Source organism: Rhinatrema bivittatum, chromosome 12 (assembly GCF_901001135.1).
Source record: "Rhinatrema bivittatum chromosome 12, aRhiBiv1.1, whole genome shotgun sequence".
Taxonomy (NCBI): Eukaryota; Metazoa; Chordata; class Amphibia; order Gymnophiona; family Rhinatrematidae; genus Rhinatrema; species Rhinatrema bivittatum.
In genome coordinates, this window is record NC_042626.1 from 15,387,166 (window position 1) to 15,403,087 (window position 15,922).

General features: G+C 44.7%; 2 protein-coding genes across 6 annotated transcripts in view; both read left to right on the forward strand.

Annotated features, from left to right (window-relative positions):
- The window catches only part of LOC115073708 (protein phosphatase 1 regulatory subunit 12B-like), a 127,590-nt gene extending 115,077 nt beyond the window's left edge, over positions 1–12,513 (forward strand). For 2 of the 3 annotated variants that reach the window (XM_029572351.1, XM_029572353.1), the window contains 2 exons: positions 4,412–4,428; positions 12,393–12,478. The gene's annotated coding sequence lies outside the window, so the exon portion shown is untranslated. Of the gene's footprint in view, positions 1–4,411; positions 4,429–12,392 lie in introns of all 3 variants that reach the window. The other variant, XM_029572352.1, reaches the window with a different exon arrangement.
- LOC115073711 (protein phosphatase 1 regulatory subunit 12B-like) overlaps positions 1–15,922 on the forward strand; it is a 75,906-nt gene that overhangs the window by 44,437 nt on the left and 15,547 nt on the right. For all 3 annotated transcript variants that reach the window (XM_029572363.1, XM_029572362.1, XM_029572361.1), the window contains 3 exons: positions 4,412–4,428; positions 12,393–12,537; positions 13,898–14,002. In XM_029572363.1, the coding sequence (XP_029428223.1) occupies positions 4,412–4,428; positions 12,393–12,537; positions 13,898–14,002 (267 nt within the window). The remainder of the gene's footprint in view (positions 1–4,411; positions 4,429–12,392; positions 12,538–13,897; positions 14,003–15,922) is intronic.

Consider the following 15,922-nt stretch of genomic DNA (forward strand, 5'->3'; position numbering starts at 1 on the left):
TGAGGGACTGCAACATTGGATTTCTAAAGCGAACTCAAAATCTTGTCCCAATCCTGAACTGAGACTTTGTTCAGATGATCTGTAATATTTCAGTCCTAACACTGTGATCCTAGTCTTGAGTCACTAAACTGAATCTCACTTTGTGTCTCACTTGTCCCACCTCCACTTGACTTTTTTAGCCTGCATGCTACCTTCTGGGCTCTTTTTATTTAATATAAAAATAACCTTGCTGGCAAATTCAGCCTAAAGAATAATTTTAGGTGCTATGAAGCCTGCAAACCTAGACCTCTGTTTACAGATTTGTCACCTGGACCTCTGTTCCAATATCAGTCTTCCTGGGCAGCTTGCTTTAACACGTGCCATTTGTTGAGATAACTAGTGATAGAGGGATTTGTTCCAATCACGACCCTGAGCTGAGGAAGGCATTTTTTTTAATCTGTGAAATAGTCACCACAAGTAGGACAAATAGGTGCTCAGAAGTGGATATTAATTGTGTGTTGTCATTGAGTCTTAGGGGTGGCATTCTCTCTTCTCCCTCCTCTCACGGCACCATGTGTCAAAAAAAAAGATTGCCAAGCCAGCCACCCTGAGGTAGCTGCGCGTGATCGTTCTTGAGCATTAGAACTAAAGTTAATTGGTGTAGTGTGAGCTGTTTCCATTTAAGAGGCTAATGTAACATAGGCCCTGGCAAAGAATGTGGGAGATTAGCTCTGCAGGAATAAAAAGGACAAAAATGGAAAAATATGCAGTGTCTGGTCAAAGTAAACATAAGTGGCTGAAGAGATCCCATGGAAACTCGCATTCTCCCCAGTAGCGGCGACCACACAGCGCTAAGATTAAGATGCTGGCAGGCCATACAGAGAGCATGACTGAACGCACGCTATGGACTGGCATGATGTGTGCAAGGATGCTTGCCACTCCTTACCTACCTGCCTTAGCCTTGGGAGACGTACATGGAATCAAGATTAAGTTCTAGCTTGTTAACTTCTAAGAGTTTTATTCACAGCCCAATTAGAACTGGCCTTGGCTCAGATCACTCCCGTAAGGACAGGATATGTAGGAAAGGGAAGTAGCCATGTGCAGTCACCCCCCTTAATCCTCTTACACAAATTAGGTCAGATGAGAGCTGATTGTTTCATGTTGGTTATGATGTCACAAATTGCACAGACCCGTGGGATCTCATTCCATGTAAGGTCATTTATTGCCCTTTCCAGAGTAGCTTCTCGCCTGGGTTTGGGGAAGGGGGGGGGGGGGAGGGTCGTTGAAAGAAATAACTAGCAATAAAATGTTTGCTACTGAGTTAGTGTTACCACTTGCTGAAACATAGAAATGACAACAGAAAAGGATCAAAATGCTCCATCCAGTCTTCCCAGCATATACTTCCCATGGTAGTATATGCCACACCTTGCAGGTTACCCTGTGTTACCCTGTGTTACCCTGTGTTTCTCTTAAGAGTAGCAATTGCCGTTCCATGCAGTTATCCCCGAGCCTTATGATAACCCATAATAGTTTACTGCTAGCAACATTTTTACTGGGTGGTGAGCCTTCCCGAAAATTCAGACAGTGCTGTTTCATGTGCTTTGCTTATGGACTTGACCGTAGAAGCCGTCCTGTGTTGTTTTTCCTCCATGGTCTGCACATCAGTTCCCCAGACCACAAAAGTCGAGGCCCTCATTGGATGCTGTCTGAATCCAATTCCCCTTTCCCCCTGCCATAGAAGCAGAGAGCAATGATTGAGTTGCATCAATAATACAATACAATACTTCTGAAATGCCGAGCAACACACAAGAACAGCTCTTCTTTAAATATAAGCTAAAGATAGAATAGGCTTGTCAAGTTGATATTTTGGAAAGAAAGAAAAGTCAGCAGACTTCAACTTGACACCCACGTGTCTGAAAGTGCATTGTTAAAGTTGCTGCTAAAAGCCCTCCTTGCTTGGGATGTGATCGGATCTGAGCCACCATCAATAAGGGATTGACACGCTCTACAGATAACAAAGGATCCCTTTGTTTCAACTCCTGGCAGTCTTCACCACTGCTAGTTTCGGTTGTGCGTTTCTGTGCCAAGTCTCTGGCTGGTTCTCGTGTGTCCTGCAGGCTTTAACAGAGCACTCTCCTGATTTAAATAATGTTTTATTTACTTGTGCTCCAGTCCCCACTAAAACAGGATTGCAAGATATTTACATTTTTGAAGCAAATGAAAGTGCACCCTAAGCCCCCAGTTGTTGAAAATGGCAACAGTCATGAAGATCGATGAAGACAAACTGAGAGTGCAGCTTGGCTATAGGAGCATCTGCCTCTGGTTCATGGGTTTGCAGCTCACGGCAGTCGTCAGCATGGCCTTCCAAGGTTGATGCAATGATTCTGATTGGAGTTGAACAATAATAGTTCACTCCGTTTGTAAGATCCTTTGACGAAATGCACAAGACAAAACTTCCTTATTAGAAGACAGGATTTCAGCATTGAAAACTGAAGAGCACCTGCCAGCTTGCAACAGTTCCATTTTTGGTCAGGGCTGGTTTAGGAATATGCATGCCTAGGATGCCAAATCCTGAAGGCACCAAAAACGAGGACTAACCCTGCCGTGTCTGATTTCCAGGGGCAAAAGACCTCATCCCTGATCCTCTGCCTATGAGTGCCTTAATCCTAAATCTGGCCCTGTTTTTAGTTGGTGCAGTTTTGCTGCTTTTTTTAAAATGAAATGGACTTTACATAGAAGAGAGAGAGATGAATTGTATTTAAAGAGTAATGGAAAGCAGGCTTTGTGTCTAAATTTCTGGCCGAATATCTGGGCAGTGTTATCTGGTCTATATGTGACTCGCTGGACGCTGGCCTCTAAGTAAGCGGAGCGGTTGCCGGCTTTTGAGGACTGAGCAGGATGTGTGTCCATAAAGTTTTGTCTAGTATTAAGCATATGTAGGAAGTCAGCCTAATGACCCAGTCGCGGTGCTCTCAGTCGCTCGTTTGTTGAGGGAGAAGGGGCAAAGAGTTATAATGGTCATGCAACAGTTATACCTGCTGGCCAGCTGAAAGGGGTGCATTTGTACCATGTACCAATGGGAAGGAACCATTGCCTATGTCCTCAGCTAAAGGCTGCGCTGCGGAGGTACCAAGTTAGATGGGGGAATTAAAGGGATAAAACCTGGGCTGCAGCAAATGAAGGGCTACGGTTCAGCCCCGTGGGCCTTAAATGGCAGGGAGCAGGGCTGCAATAGGGCTTATTAAAGTGTATATACCGCCACTATTTTCATAATAAAATGTGCACAATCATACAGATAAAATCTCATACAAAACAAATGCAGAGTAATCTGCTCCCAATGGGCAGGAGAAAGAGGCCCCAGACATGCCCTGCCTCCCCTCCCCCCCCATGAAAAAAAAATGATGCACAAAGGCAAACAAGGGGCAAAATGCCGCACATTTATTTTGCTGAAATGACTTTTGTCTGAGAATTGTATGATCATTGCGGAAGAATTTTTAATGTGTAAAAGGGTTTTTGGTTTTTTTGTTTGGTGTTTTTTTTTTTTAGAAAATTTTGTTTCTATTTATTTATTTTTAACTTTTCTATAACGACGTTCCTGTATAAAATGCATATAAAATACATATTGTTTCTAAGACAATTTGGAAAAAAAAAATCAAAAGGTATTAGGATGGTAGAGGCTTTTGCCTGAGTCGCTATCCTAGCGCAGGTTATGATTCTGGTATGTGCAGCCTCTTCTGGGGTGCAGCTCACGTGCTTAGAGCCATTCCTGTTGAAAGAAGCTGTCAAGGCTTAGAACAAGCTCTTCGTAATATTTGGCAGTGCAGTGTGACGTGCCGGATGCTTGTTTTCTGCACTTTGACAAGGAATTGGCATGAAGACGACTTGTTCATCCTTTTAATGTCTAAAGTCCTTTCTACCTTCTGGATATGCTTTTCCAGCTTGCTGGGAGGACCCAGGGGCTGGGTAGAAGCTTCAGGTACCATGGAAATGAATGGAATAGACTAGAGATGGAAGTGATTTATTATTTTTTTTTAAACCTACTTTTTAAGAGTAGATGTACTTAGTGCAAGTGGTTGAAAAGCAGGCTTGGATTTTGCTTGGGGGAGTCTGTTCTCCACTCTTCCCCCCAGCCTTCCCTTTGAATCTGCCTGAAAAATTTCCACCTGTAACAAAATCATTGGTTGCCAAATATGTTTCCTGGCCACTCGGGCAGTGAGAATGCAGGATTCGTGTCTCAGTCCATCACTGGCAGAGCAATCGTGTTAATTAACTCCATTATCTGCTTCTCAGGTTCCAAGTACAAGCAAATTGTTCTTTTTTTTTTTTTTAATTGCCTAATTAGAAAAACAATATCCTGCTGCATTTTATAGCTTTACATAATAATACCATATCTTTCTAATTTTTCCTTTTATTTCTTCTCTCTCCTTTGCAGCACGAACGACTCCCCAGGTAAGATTTTAATGTTTTTATCCTTTTATTTATTTATTTTTAGAAACCAACTTTCCTGATTCTACTTATTTTATATCACACACGTCCTTTGTAATGTGGTTGGGTGTTGGAGGAAGATTTACTTTTTGTTGATCACGTTCGGCATCACCACTTGGGAATTCGAGGGAAATCCCTGTGAATCTTGATAAAATAAACACTGCAGTTTATTAGCCTAGCATCCTGCACTTGGTTTAAAACCTTTATCAATGGCACTTTTTGTTTAGAAAAGAAGGAAAAAAAAAAGTTCTGTCCTAATGTGGTTGCTTTGGTTTGATTGGAGCTGTCAGAATGCTTTTGTGGTGCTGCCGATCACTGTAGAAGCTCCTGACATTTACCGGTCTTCAGCTCTAAAATAAAGACATGTGGTACACACTGTGTCCAAAAGGTTTCTATCATGGCTTCCTGAATGAAGGCTTTCAGATCATGGTTACTGAGTTTGCTTTGTATAGTGGGAGAATGTTTTTTTGTTATTTTAGAGGTAATCGGGTTGCATATCATAAAAATAACCTTGGATTTTATGATGTTTAAGCACCGCCATGGAATTAAAAATGTGGCGGCTTTAGCGTCCATGCCAATTGATACCACTTAGATGGTAGCTCAGGCGGGCAGCTTTTTCAAGCTGCTTGAAGACCTCATGATGACACTCTGATAGAATCAAAGCAAAAGACCCTGAAACCCTATAACACTAGATGTTAGCTCATCCTTCTTTTTTTTTTTTTCCTAAAAGGGCTGTTAGAAATTGCCCTTTCGATGTTGCTCGCTTCTGACAGGGGTCCTTATCAGAAGCCACTCTTGGCTGCAGCCCTTCTGAACCCCTTGGACATCGTGTTTGTATTTTGCGTCTAGCCGTATAGATTTACAAGCACGCAGTCCTCAGTGTTTGTTCAGCGAGGGTTGGAAATTTCTCACCGATCGTGAGTGATGATGCTAGGCAGAGACGTAGGCTTCCTTATAAGTTTCTGGCTTTATAAGATTCATTTACCGGCGATGAATGGAGGCCAGCACGATGTCAGGTAACGCTGAATTTGTTTCAATCACAGTATGTCTTTAGTGGTTTTTCTTCCCTCCCCCAGCCAAATATTTCAGTTCAACTTCTTGGCTGTTTTGAAAAACTGAGCTGCAGCGTGGAAAATTAGTATGGAGCAGGGTTTTGGGTTTTTTTTATATTTACATTTTTATTGTGGAAAAGCAACAAGTGAAGTACATCTACGGACAGAACAATCCAAAAACCACACTTCCACATAGCTTTTGCCCATAAGTTTTTCTTTCCCTCCACGATCCCCAGCAGCATCCTATATTGAATATTCTTTCGTATTACGTCACCTAGATTAGGTAAACATAACTTTATCACATTATATCATCCCTGTTCTTACCTACCTCCCTTCCACTGAGCACCAAGTATTCCCCATCATCCTCCAACTCCCCACAGCAGTACTTATACCGTTGTCTTCCAGAGAATATAACAGTGCCACAATCCAACCTTTGAATTACTCTTTGTAAGGGCAGCGTTCAGGTCTTCCTCCAAAAGCATGCAGTTTCCCCCCCTTGCTACCAATATTACTTGTCGAGATAAAGATACAGCATTGTTAACAGTTTCTGAAAAATATATATTTTAAAAAAAAAACCAAAAAAAACAGGTCCTTAGGGATCCGCTCTCCTATTATATCAAATATCATCTGAACCTCTGCATCCCAAAAAACAACAATCTTTGGGCAATCCCACCACATATGTATAAAGGTGCCTTTCATACTGCACTTCCGCCAGCAGGAGTCTCCCGTGTTTGGATGTAACATATGCAGCCTGGCTGGAGTAAGGTACCATCGATATAGCATGTTTTAGCCATTTTCAACTAGCAAGGCTCCTTTTGGTGTGTGTAAAACACAAATCCCACCTCTTTTCTCCCAGTGCACGTTGCAGATCCTTCTCCCAGCCCACAATATACGAGGGGATCGATTTTAAGATCTCTATTCAATAAACTGTAGATTCCTGAAATCCCTGTCGTCACCCAAATAGCCTTATCACAAAGTCCTTCAGAAAGGGAGTTCCCCTTACCCGAGGGCCTGTTTCCTCCCTCTGTGTTATAAAATGACTCACTTGCAGATAAAAATAATAGTCCATGGGCACCAGCTTAAAGGTATGCATTACCTCTTGGGAATCCTTCGGCCGCTTACCATTCCGGATTTGCTCCAGCCTACAACATCCCTTCTTCTCCCATCGCTTTGCTAATGCTATGGAGCAACCTGGGATAAATTCCTTATTTAGACAAATAGGAGATCTATCAAAACATTTCCTGTCTCCTACCAGATAAGTCTTCCACCTATTCCCAAGCCTTTAAGGTGAGAGCTATGGTCGGAGAGAGAGAACCGGGCAACATTCTTGCCTTGTCTGGCAACCACACCCAAGTGTCCGGGGGGGAAATATCATGCAACAAAGATGTTTCCAGTACATCACAACATTTCCCCACCCCCCTCCTGGGGCCAATCTAATACTACTCTGATCTGTGATGCCACTTAATATCATAATAAACAAGGATCTCCCAAACCACCCCTATCTTAAGGGGGCCTTTTCTTCCAAATAAAATGAAAAAGATTATGGTATCTTTTTCAGTGTAATGCATGCATCAGGGTCATATACAGGCAAGGTTTGAAATAAGTAGCTAGCTCTAAGTAGTATATTCATTTTTACAGCCAATATTCTGCCTAACCAAGATAAATTGCCCCTTTCTCCTAGGACAAGCAGAATGGGGGCTCCTCCCACATGGGTGACATCAGATGGAGCCCGGCATGGAAAACTTCTGTCAAAGTTTCTAGAAACTTTGGCTGACACACTAAGCATGCCCAGCATCCACTTTCCCTGCATCCATGTCTGTCTCCAGTGCTTTCTTTTCCGTGGAGCTGTCGTCTCTCGCGGAGATAGAGCTTGTGCCTTTTTTGGGAAAAAGTGAGTTTTTCTTCGTGACTTTCGTGGAATTTTTTCCAGTGATGGGTCTCTCACCGGTTCCAAACGGGTTCTTCTCAGTCAGTGAGTTTTTTCGCTTCTCCTATATCCGCCAGTCGTTGTGCCCTTGCAGTCTCTGCGCACCTCGTGGCTACCTTGGGATTTCGCCGATGCCCCCAGTACCTCCGGATTATGTCCCTAACTGATCCACATGAAGTGTGTATCTTCTGCCTGGAGGCGTCGTACGATGTCCACGGCTGTGAATTGTGTGCTTAGATGACCCTGAAGGGCTGTGGGGCCAGGCTGGACAAAATGTAGAAAGTGTTTGGCTCGGGTAAGTCTGAGCCCTCTACTCCAGCGTCGGCACCCGAGGACTGAGGGGAACCGAAGCTCTCAGGGCAGGGGGGCTCTGGGCATTGGCCGGTCTCGGTCTCCTCGAAGTTCCGGACTTCAGGATCGTCTTCCTCATCCTCGGCGCCGGGGAAAGACCGTGCTGAGCACTATGGGAGATCCCGCAAACATTGGCACCGGTCCCCGTCTGCGAATGGGACCGGCATGTGAAGACCGTGGCGCTTGTCACCCTGCGGTCCAAGTGGCCTCCACACAAGGAGACCCCATCCTCCCTCGATGTCGGTGGTCCAGAGCTGACCGCACGGATTCCAGTGCTGGACATCGACCCTCCTTGGTGATCTGAGGAGGAGTTGAGCCCAACCCTCCCTTCTCAGCCTATCTTCTCTTTGGAGGCATTCAAGGCACAGCTGGAAGATTGGGTGTGCCTGGCAGTGGATCGTGCTCTGCGCGATCGGGAGCCAGTGCCCCCACCACAGATACCGGAGCCTTCCTCGATTCCGGTGCCCTCGCTGACTCCTTCAAGGCTGGCACCTGCACCGATGCCTGCGCTGATGCCAACTGTAGTGACCGGGCTGGAACAGTTGCTGGATCGCCTCGACATCTTCCTCTGTGTCCTCCCAACGCAGTTGATGCCGGGCCCTTGTGATCCCTCAGTGACCCACCGGGCACTGAAACGCAAGGCATCTAGGTTTTCGTGGTGGATTCCTCGGGAGATGAGGGCCCGTTTGTGCCCTGTACACCTTGAGGTTCCTCGGTGCCATATCCTGTGTTCCCTGGGCAAGAGCCCACTCTTTGGGGCCCATGGGCCCTCCCGGTGCCTGCGCCCAGGGATATGCCCGGGGCTCCACGACCCTCCTCTCCGAGCGGTCTCGAAGAGGCTGAAGGCCCTTATGACCCCTGGGGTCAGGATAACTCTGGTGCTTCATTGGTGGACTCCAATGACCTTCTGTCGGATCCTTGCCCTTCAGAGATACGCCAGCGTTCTCCAACGGAGGACTTGACCTTTGCTGGGTTCGTCCGCGCAGTGGCCAAGGCTATTCCCTTCCAGCTCCTGACGGAAGGTATAATTCCGCTCAGATGGGTGCAAAAGATGCCAAACATCTACCAACTCCCAATCTGCCAATAATAATTTTAATCCCTTTCTATTAATCCATGAGAGGGTCCCCCCCCACCCTCTCCCACCACTGTTATCCAAGAACAGGCACCTTGTGATCTCAAAATCTCCGCCAGTTATAATGTGGCCTTCCGCCCATTGTTGTAAAACTTTGGAGAACCCCTCTAAAAACCTCCCTTGTTCAGTATTAGGGCCATACAGAGTCACTAACATATAAATAACATTACACATCTTAAATTTTACTATGATGTACATTCCCTCCAAATCTTTCATGGTAGAGATCACATCCACCACCACGTTTTTTGAAAAAAGAATGCTCACCCCACTATACTTATTTATTTATTTATTTAAAAGCTTTTATATACCGATTGCCATTTGCACATCGTATCGGTTTACAAGGAACATTGCGCTTATATATTACAGCATAACAATTACATGGGACGATTGGACCAAATGTACAAAGGAATATTGCGCATATATATTATGGCATAACAATTACATGTAACGAATGCAAACAAAGGAGGGAAACAGGATAATAAATGGGAACAAGTTAATAGAAAGGTAAGAGAGGGGGATTAAAAAGTGAGGTATCAAACTATGTACAGATTAGGCGGTTGGGTTGGAGAGAATTTAGTGAGGATTCGCTGTAAAGATTGAATAAGAGAGTTGTCGTCGCCGGTGCAAAGAATTGTGGAAAATGATTAGCTGCCAGCAACCTTTCGTATTTCTTCCTCAAATGGGTCTCCTGGCATAACAAAATGTCAGCCCTCATATTGATTGTAATTTGCAACTTCCTTTTCCTATTCAGCCCCTTGACATTCCAGGACACAATCTTTAACGCCCTCATTGCTCAGGATCATATAAAACTCTCCTTACCACCCACCAAACCTCCTGAGAATTACAAACTATACCCCTCCCCCACAAATACATCTTTCTCTTCACTCGCCCAACTCCCTTACCCCACTGGGGTACATCCCAGGGCCTCTTTCTCACATTTCCCCCTGTCCCCCACCCTGTCCCCCACCCAATCACCCTTCCCACTCCCCCTTCCCTCCCCCCTTTTCCCTCTCAAATCACTCCACCCACCTCTTTGGGAAATGACACTCTCCTCCCCATGGCCGCTCTTGAACCTCCCACAACCCTCTTCTAGGAAATTACCTTATTTATCCTCCATCTAATAATATCTTCCAAGAACAACCTGATACACTTGCAAATTAAGAACCATATTGATTTAATCAGACCTAGAAGTCTGTAAAGTTCAAAATATCTTACACAACTTGCAGATACCACACCGCTCCAGATCATCACTGGAAGATGATGATCCTCCCGAATTCCTCCTCAGGCGCTTCCCTCCAGATTGTGCACTCTGCCTTCTTGAACTGTTCTCTCTGCTGAACGTAGAAGGAGAAGATCTCGTGATGTGATCTATTTTCTTTACTAATTCAGCTGCTTGAAGTATCTTCGACTTCTCCACAGATTTGACTCGAGAAGCCATCCCATTTATGGTAAATTGTAATCCGAAAGGAAATAGCCATTTGTAGTGATAATTTCCATTCCTCAATACTTGGAGCACATCTCTAAAATCTCTTCTCTTCTTGGTCGTGATCAGAGAGAGATCTTGGAAAATTTCCACTTTATGTCCTTGTTACTGAACATCTTTTCGTTTTCTCGCCTTCTCTTTTACAGCACACTCATGAAAGCACACCACGATATCTCTGGACACATTTCCTCTAGGGCGAGCAAGAGAGCTGTATGCTCTATCCAACATTATTTTAGGTGTCTCCTGTGAACTCTCTGCTTTTTTCAAAATTAGGGCACATATGTCTGAGACCACCTGTGCACAGTCAGAATAGGTAACTTCTTCAGGGACGCCCCTGAACCACAGATTCCCTCTTCTAGATCAATTTTCCAGGTCTTCCACCCCAGTCTTTAAGCACAGCTTTGTCTTCCTGTGGTTACTCTCACATGCACTCTCCTGGTCATCCAATCTGTGCTCAGCAGCATCCACCCAATCCCCTAGATTAGCACATTCGCGTTTCAGCTCACCAACGATAGATTTAATCTCCTTTTTCAGCGAGCCCTTTCTTCTCTCAATTCGCTGAACCAATTTTGGAAATTTTCCTGGGATAGTGGCATTTCAGGCTGTTGTATTGCAGTGCCGAGAGTCACTGCACCCGAATGTTGACAAGATGCATCACCACCTTTTTCTCCTTCTTCCCCCTCCACCGGGCCATCGGGTTTTTTTGCTGCGTTCACATTGAAAGAGAAGTGCTTTAAATCTACTGGGTTTTTTTTTGAGCACTGACATCTTCAGCAATTCTGGAATCGGGTAAGTAAACTCCCACCTTCTGAATGGTCCCGATTGCAGTGCTGATGGAGGTATTCAAATAATCAGGGTCGGGAGCTCTGACCTCAGGCAGCCATTTGTCCGCATGATGTCACTTCCTCCTGGGTTGTTTTTGTTTTGTTTTTTAACTAAATATGTAGATGAAGTAACATGCCAACTCCAATCAGAAATCCATTTAGGGCATCAGGAAACTTCTTGGAGAAAAATGTTTATGCAAATTTTATGAAAATAAGAACATTTACATCAGAAAGTTTTTCAGAAGCCGCACATTGCTGTTTGTATGTATGTATGTGCACATATGTATGAATTTGTGTCTTTAGCCAGCAGATTTGTTTAAACATTTGATATTCTGCCTTGACTGTCTCTCAAGGTGGATTACAATCAAAATTATAATTGGAATTGGAATTACAGTTGCATCACAGTTTACAATCATCACACAAGCATTGATAATGACTTTGGTCAACAGTGACAGTCAGCCTAGTGATTTAAGTTTCGGTGTCCCCATAGAAATCTACTATGCCTGCCATCTCTCATCTCCCCTGCCATCTTCCCTTCATTTTCGGCCAGTTTCCACTAGAGTGGTATGGCCCTTGATTTAATCCCCAGGCATGGACACCCCAGGCATTTTCCATACATTACAGGGTATTCAAAGGTTTGAGTGCCTTTTATGTGGGTAAAAATAATGAACCCACCTAAAACAGCCGTATCGGATGTACATTTCAGTTTACTAAGCACATTTGCATAGTAGAAATGCCATTAATGTGACAGCTTTACGCCATCATTTAGCACGGTTAGCCACATAACATGCTGGTATTCAAACACAATGCATGCAGGTTTGAGGTTCCAGCTCTTCCTTGTGTTTGTATATCTGCTGTGTTTGAATAGGCTGAAAAGTACGCACATCCTTTGCCAGTTAGGTGCCCTGTTAAAAAAACAAAACAAAACAAACAAAGAACCCCATGTGTCTGATTGCTCTGTATTCCTCGTATGATTCACCTATGAGCCACCTATCATTTTTCTCTCATTCTTTGTTTGCAACTGAGAGTATGTTTATAGGACCGCATGCTGGCATGTGACCAGTGATGCTGCTTTAAAGCTGAGCCATTGTAAAGTTGTCAACTCAACCCCCTTGTTATCGTCAAATCGTCTAATGCTTTTTTTACACTTGTCTATAAGGTTAGACCCGAGCAGTACCAACCCCACATTAAGTGATACTTTCAACGATGGTGCTTCCAGCCGGACCAGTGCTTATACCAGGAGAGAGAACCGCCTAGCTTCCCTCAGCAGTAGAACAGACGACGGTGACAAGGATTATAAGAAAGTAATTTTCTCCTTCCCATTGCTGTGTTGATTCTAGCTTTTATCTTGTTGGCAGCTGCCTTGGAGGAGATCAACTGCTGTTTCATTAACTTATTCATCTTAGATGATCAGTGATATACTGGAGGGGGTTACTGGGAGCCCCTTGTGTAAATTATTTTATGGAAAGTTGGTCTCGCCAGTGGGTGCAGAACTGGTGAGAGTCCCTCGATCGGATATTGGCAACAACCTTGGATTCTGCTGATTATATTTCAAATGCACAAAATGCCTACTATGGGCATTTAAAAAGGATTAGGCCTATGTCTTTAACATAGGACAGCATTCACAGGACCCCCTAGCCCTACATTCTTCTTTACAAACACCAGGCAAGCCTCATTCCTTGCATTGTTGCTAAGGTCTCAGTTTAGCAACCCTCTCCTACAGATACCAAGTAAGGCGCACATGCCATTACAACTTCCTCTACCATATACAAGGGCTCCATCACTGAGTCACCTGAATGTAATCGGCTTTAAAATGTCACATAAGATGGAATATAAATTTAAAAAATCGCTCTATATATTACTACCTTGCATTCCCAGTAGTCATTAGGGATGTGCATTCATTGGTCATTCGTTTCATGGTTCGTGTGTTTGTTTTCCATTATACGAGCACAGATACGCATGTACTGCGAAACGAATGAAACGAATGCACATCCCTATTAGTCATGCCATAACAGAGCAGAGTAGCAGCCTAGTGATTAGGGCTGCAAACCAAGGGAGCCAGGATTCAAATCCTGCTGACGCTCCTTATGACCTTGCTTCTGGAACAAACTTAAGATTGTGAGCTCTCTGAGGACAGGTGAATAGTATAGTACCTGATTATAATCCACTTTGAAGTGACTGAAAGGCAGAATATGAAACCAAATTATTAAATTAATAAAGGTATCCTCAGTATTGAGATCAGATTATGTGAAACTTTTGAACATTTCCTTTTGGAAAGGAGAGAGGTGTCTGCCTCTGGGGTCTGAAAGTTAGGAGTTCAGATCTAGCCTGACATTGCATTTTGTCTTCCTGAGGTAGTTGGAATGTGCAGCTCTTGTAAATTGGTGATTACATTACCACATATTTCTAAGATAGTACAAGTATCTGGATATGATACGTTCAATAAATACAATTTTATTTGATTATAGAACTGGTGACTTTGGCTGAAAAACAGTTTAGCCTTGTTCTGTTTGTTTACAGCAGACAAGTGCTTTTGGACTTCACAGAAGTAGCAGCGCATCAATTTCTAGGACAGTTCAACGAATCTGTTGTGAAATATGTTATAAAAAATGTTTGGTGGCATCTTTAGCAATCACTTGCTGGTTTTCTGTTTCCCTGCTCCAGCTTTATGAGAATGCTGTTTCTGAGAATGAAAAATTGAAAGCAAAACTACGAGATGCCAAACTGGAACTGGCAGATATAAAATCCAAGCTGGAGAAAGCGGCTCAGGTAAGAGAAGCTCTTTCAAGGTACTGTGCAAGCGTGAGGTGACTCTTAATCATGCAGCCTTGTCCCCGCCCCCTCCCTCCCTCCACCAATCCGGTGCTGCTTCCCTGAGCGTATGCATCCCATATATGTGACCAGGTAAATGACATTAATGGTGCACTTCCTCCGTCTGCCCTTATTGGTGGCTGACCAGGAATGTGTGTGTAATTTTTACATACAAGGGAAATGAATCATTAATTCCCATATACAGTATCTTAAGCTGATATTCTGCAGCCTTTTATAGGACTTTAAAGTGTGTTGTAATAGTGAGCGGTATCTTAGTCCAGCACACTTTAGTTAGAAGGAAACAATGAAAATGATGACATTTCTGGTCAGACAAGAGGGAGTCTCCCAGGGTAAAGGAAGAGTTGAATTTTCTGTTTCTCCCTGCCTTTTGAGTCTCAGCACGCACCGTGACATGACGTGTGTCATAGATGTACCCGTTGATGAAGGGAATGGAAGCTCTCCCTGGGTCAGTGCCGTGGCCTCATGGAGGCATTATCTTCCCGGAGACTGGGGTTCGGTTCCTGACCTGTCCTCTGCTCATCAGTGAGCCCCCCCACCAAAGGGGGGTGGAGGGAGGGAGGGAGGGAGGCAGGGCAGACCAGCCATTTCACAGCAGCGCCACTTGCAGGTGGGGGTTCAGAATGCACGTGCACTGGACTTTGAAGAGAGCCCCGCCCCCTCCTTACAATGGCAGGGTTATAAGAGGAGGGTAGGGTCCAATCAAGGAGTGGGGGGGGGGGGGGGGGGGGGGGGAGGAATCTGGTGCCAGCGAATGATCTATGGTGGCTTAGCATCGGGCTATACCGTCGTCATTGGCAGAGAGCAGGGGTGGGGCTGGGAGGTGTGTGGAGGAAAGTGTAAACCAGGCCCCAAAGTGAAAAAAAAAAACAAAACAAAAAACAGCAAGGAGCAGCAGCTGTATCTCTCCTCTAACATGTGGCATTTTTCAGCTTAGATTCCAGCTCCCGGTGACCTGCAGAAAGAACGCATGCCTGACCTCGGTGCTTTGAATAGATTCCATGAAGCTACCGGTTTGGGTTTAAGAGCAAGGCAGACCCTACCTAACCTGTCCAGTGCTACTGCAGGGGTGAAATAAAAAAACCCAAAAACATCCTCCCTCTGGGACTGGTCTACTGATACTGTTCTTTCCTGGTGTAGTCACAAATAAAGCAATGATCTGGAATACCTTAAAATCATTGTGCAGCTCTTTCCTTGGTCTCCAGAGCTCATAGGGTGGTGTGGGTAAAGCCTTTTGTGCAGGGGCGGCCTTGGAGTCCCTGCACGACTGCCGTGGTGAGGACTCCTGCTCGCTGTTTCAGGAGCTGGCAGGGCGCTTCGAAGGCCTTGCCGTTGCAGGAGTTCGGGTTCGGCTCTGGGGGAGGCGTGGACGGGAAGGAAGGATGACTTGTGTGCTGTAGGAGCCAGCCTCCCCTCCCCTATGCACGATCGAGAGGGCACGAAAAGATGCCGTGGTGCTGGGTCTTGGCTTATCTGCTGTGGCAAGCAGTATGCTGGGTGATAGACCTTTGTAAAATCCATTGATTGGTTTCCCAAATATTAATACCTCTACAGCAGAAGCGATTTTAAATAGTTATAATTGCCAATTGTAATCATAAACTTGGTACCCTTACTGGCCTTTTACACCTTGTGGTCTCAGATATTTGTAGTCATGTGTTTGACCCGCTATGGCCTAACTGCCCCATGACAAAATAAATCCAAACCACCCCAGCCACTGCTTTAAACGTGAGAGCTATGGGGAAGAGGTGCAGAGGGAGGGCAAAGCACAGGGCCACGGAGGGGAAATGAGCTCCGAAATTGTACTTAATGCTGGTGCTTCCACAAGCTCCTCGCAGCTCTGCTTGTGTCTTTCCAGTGATG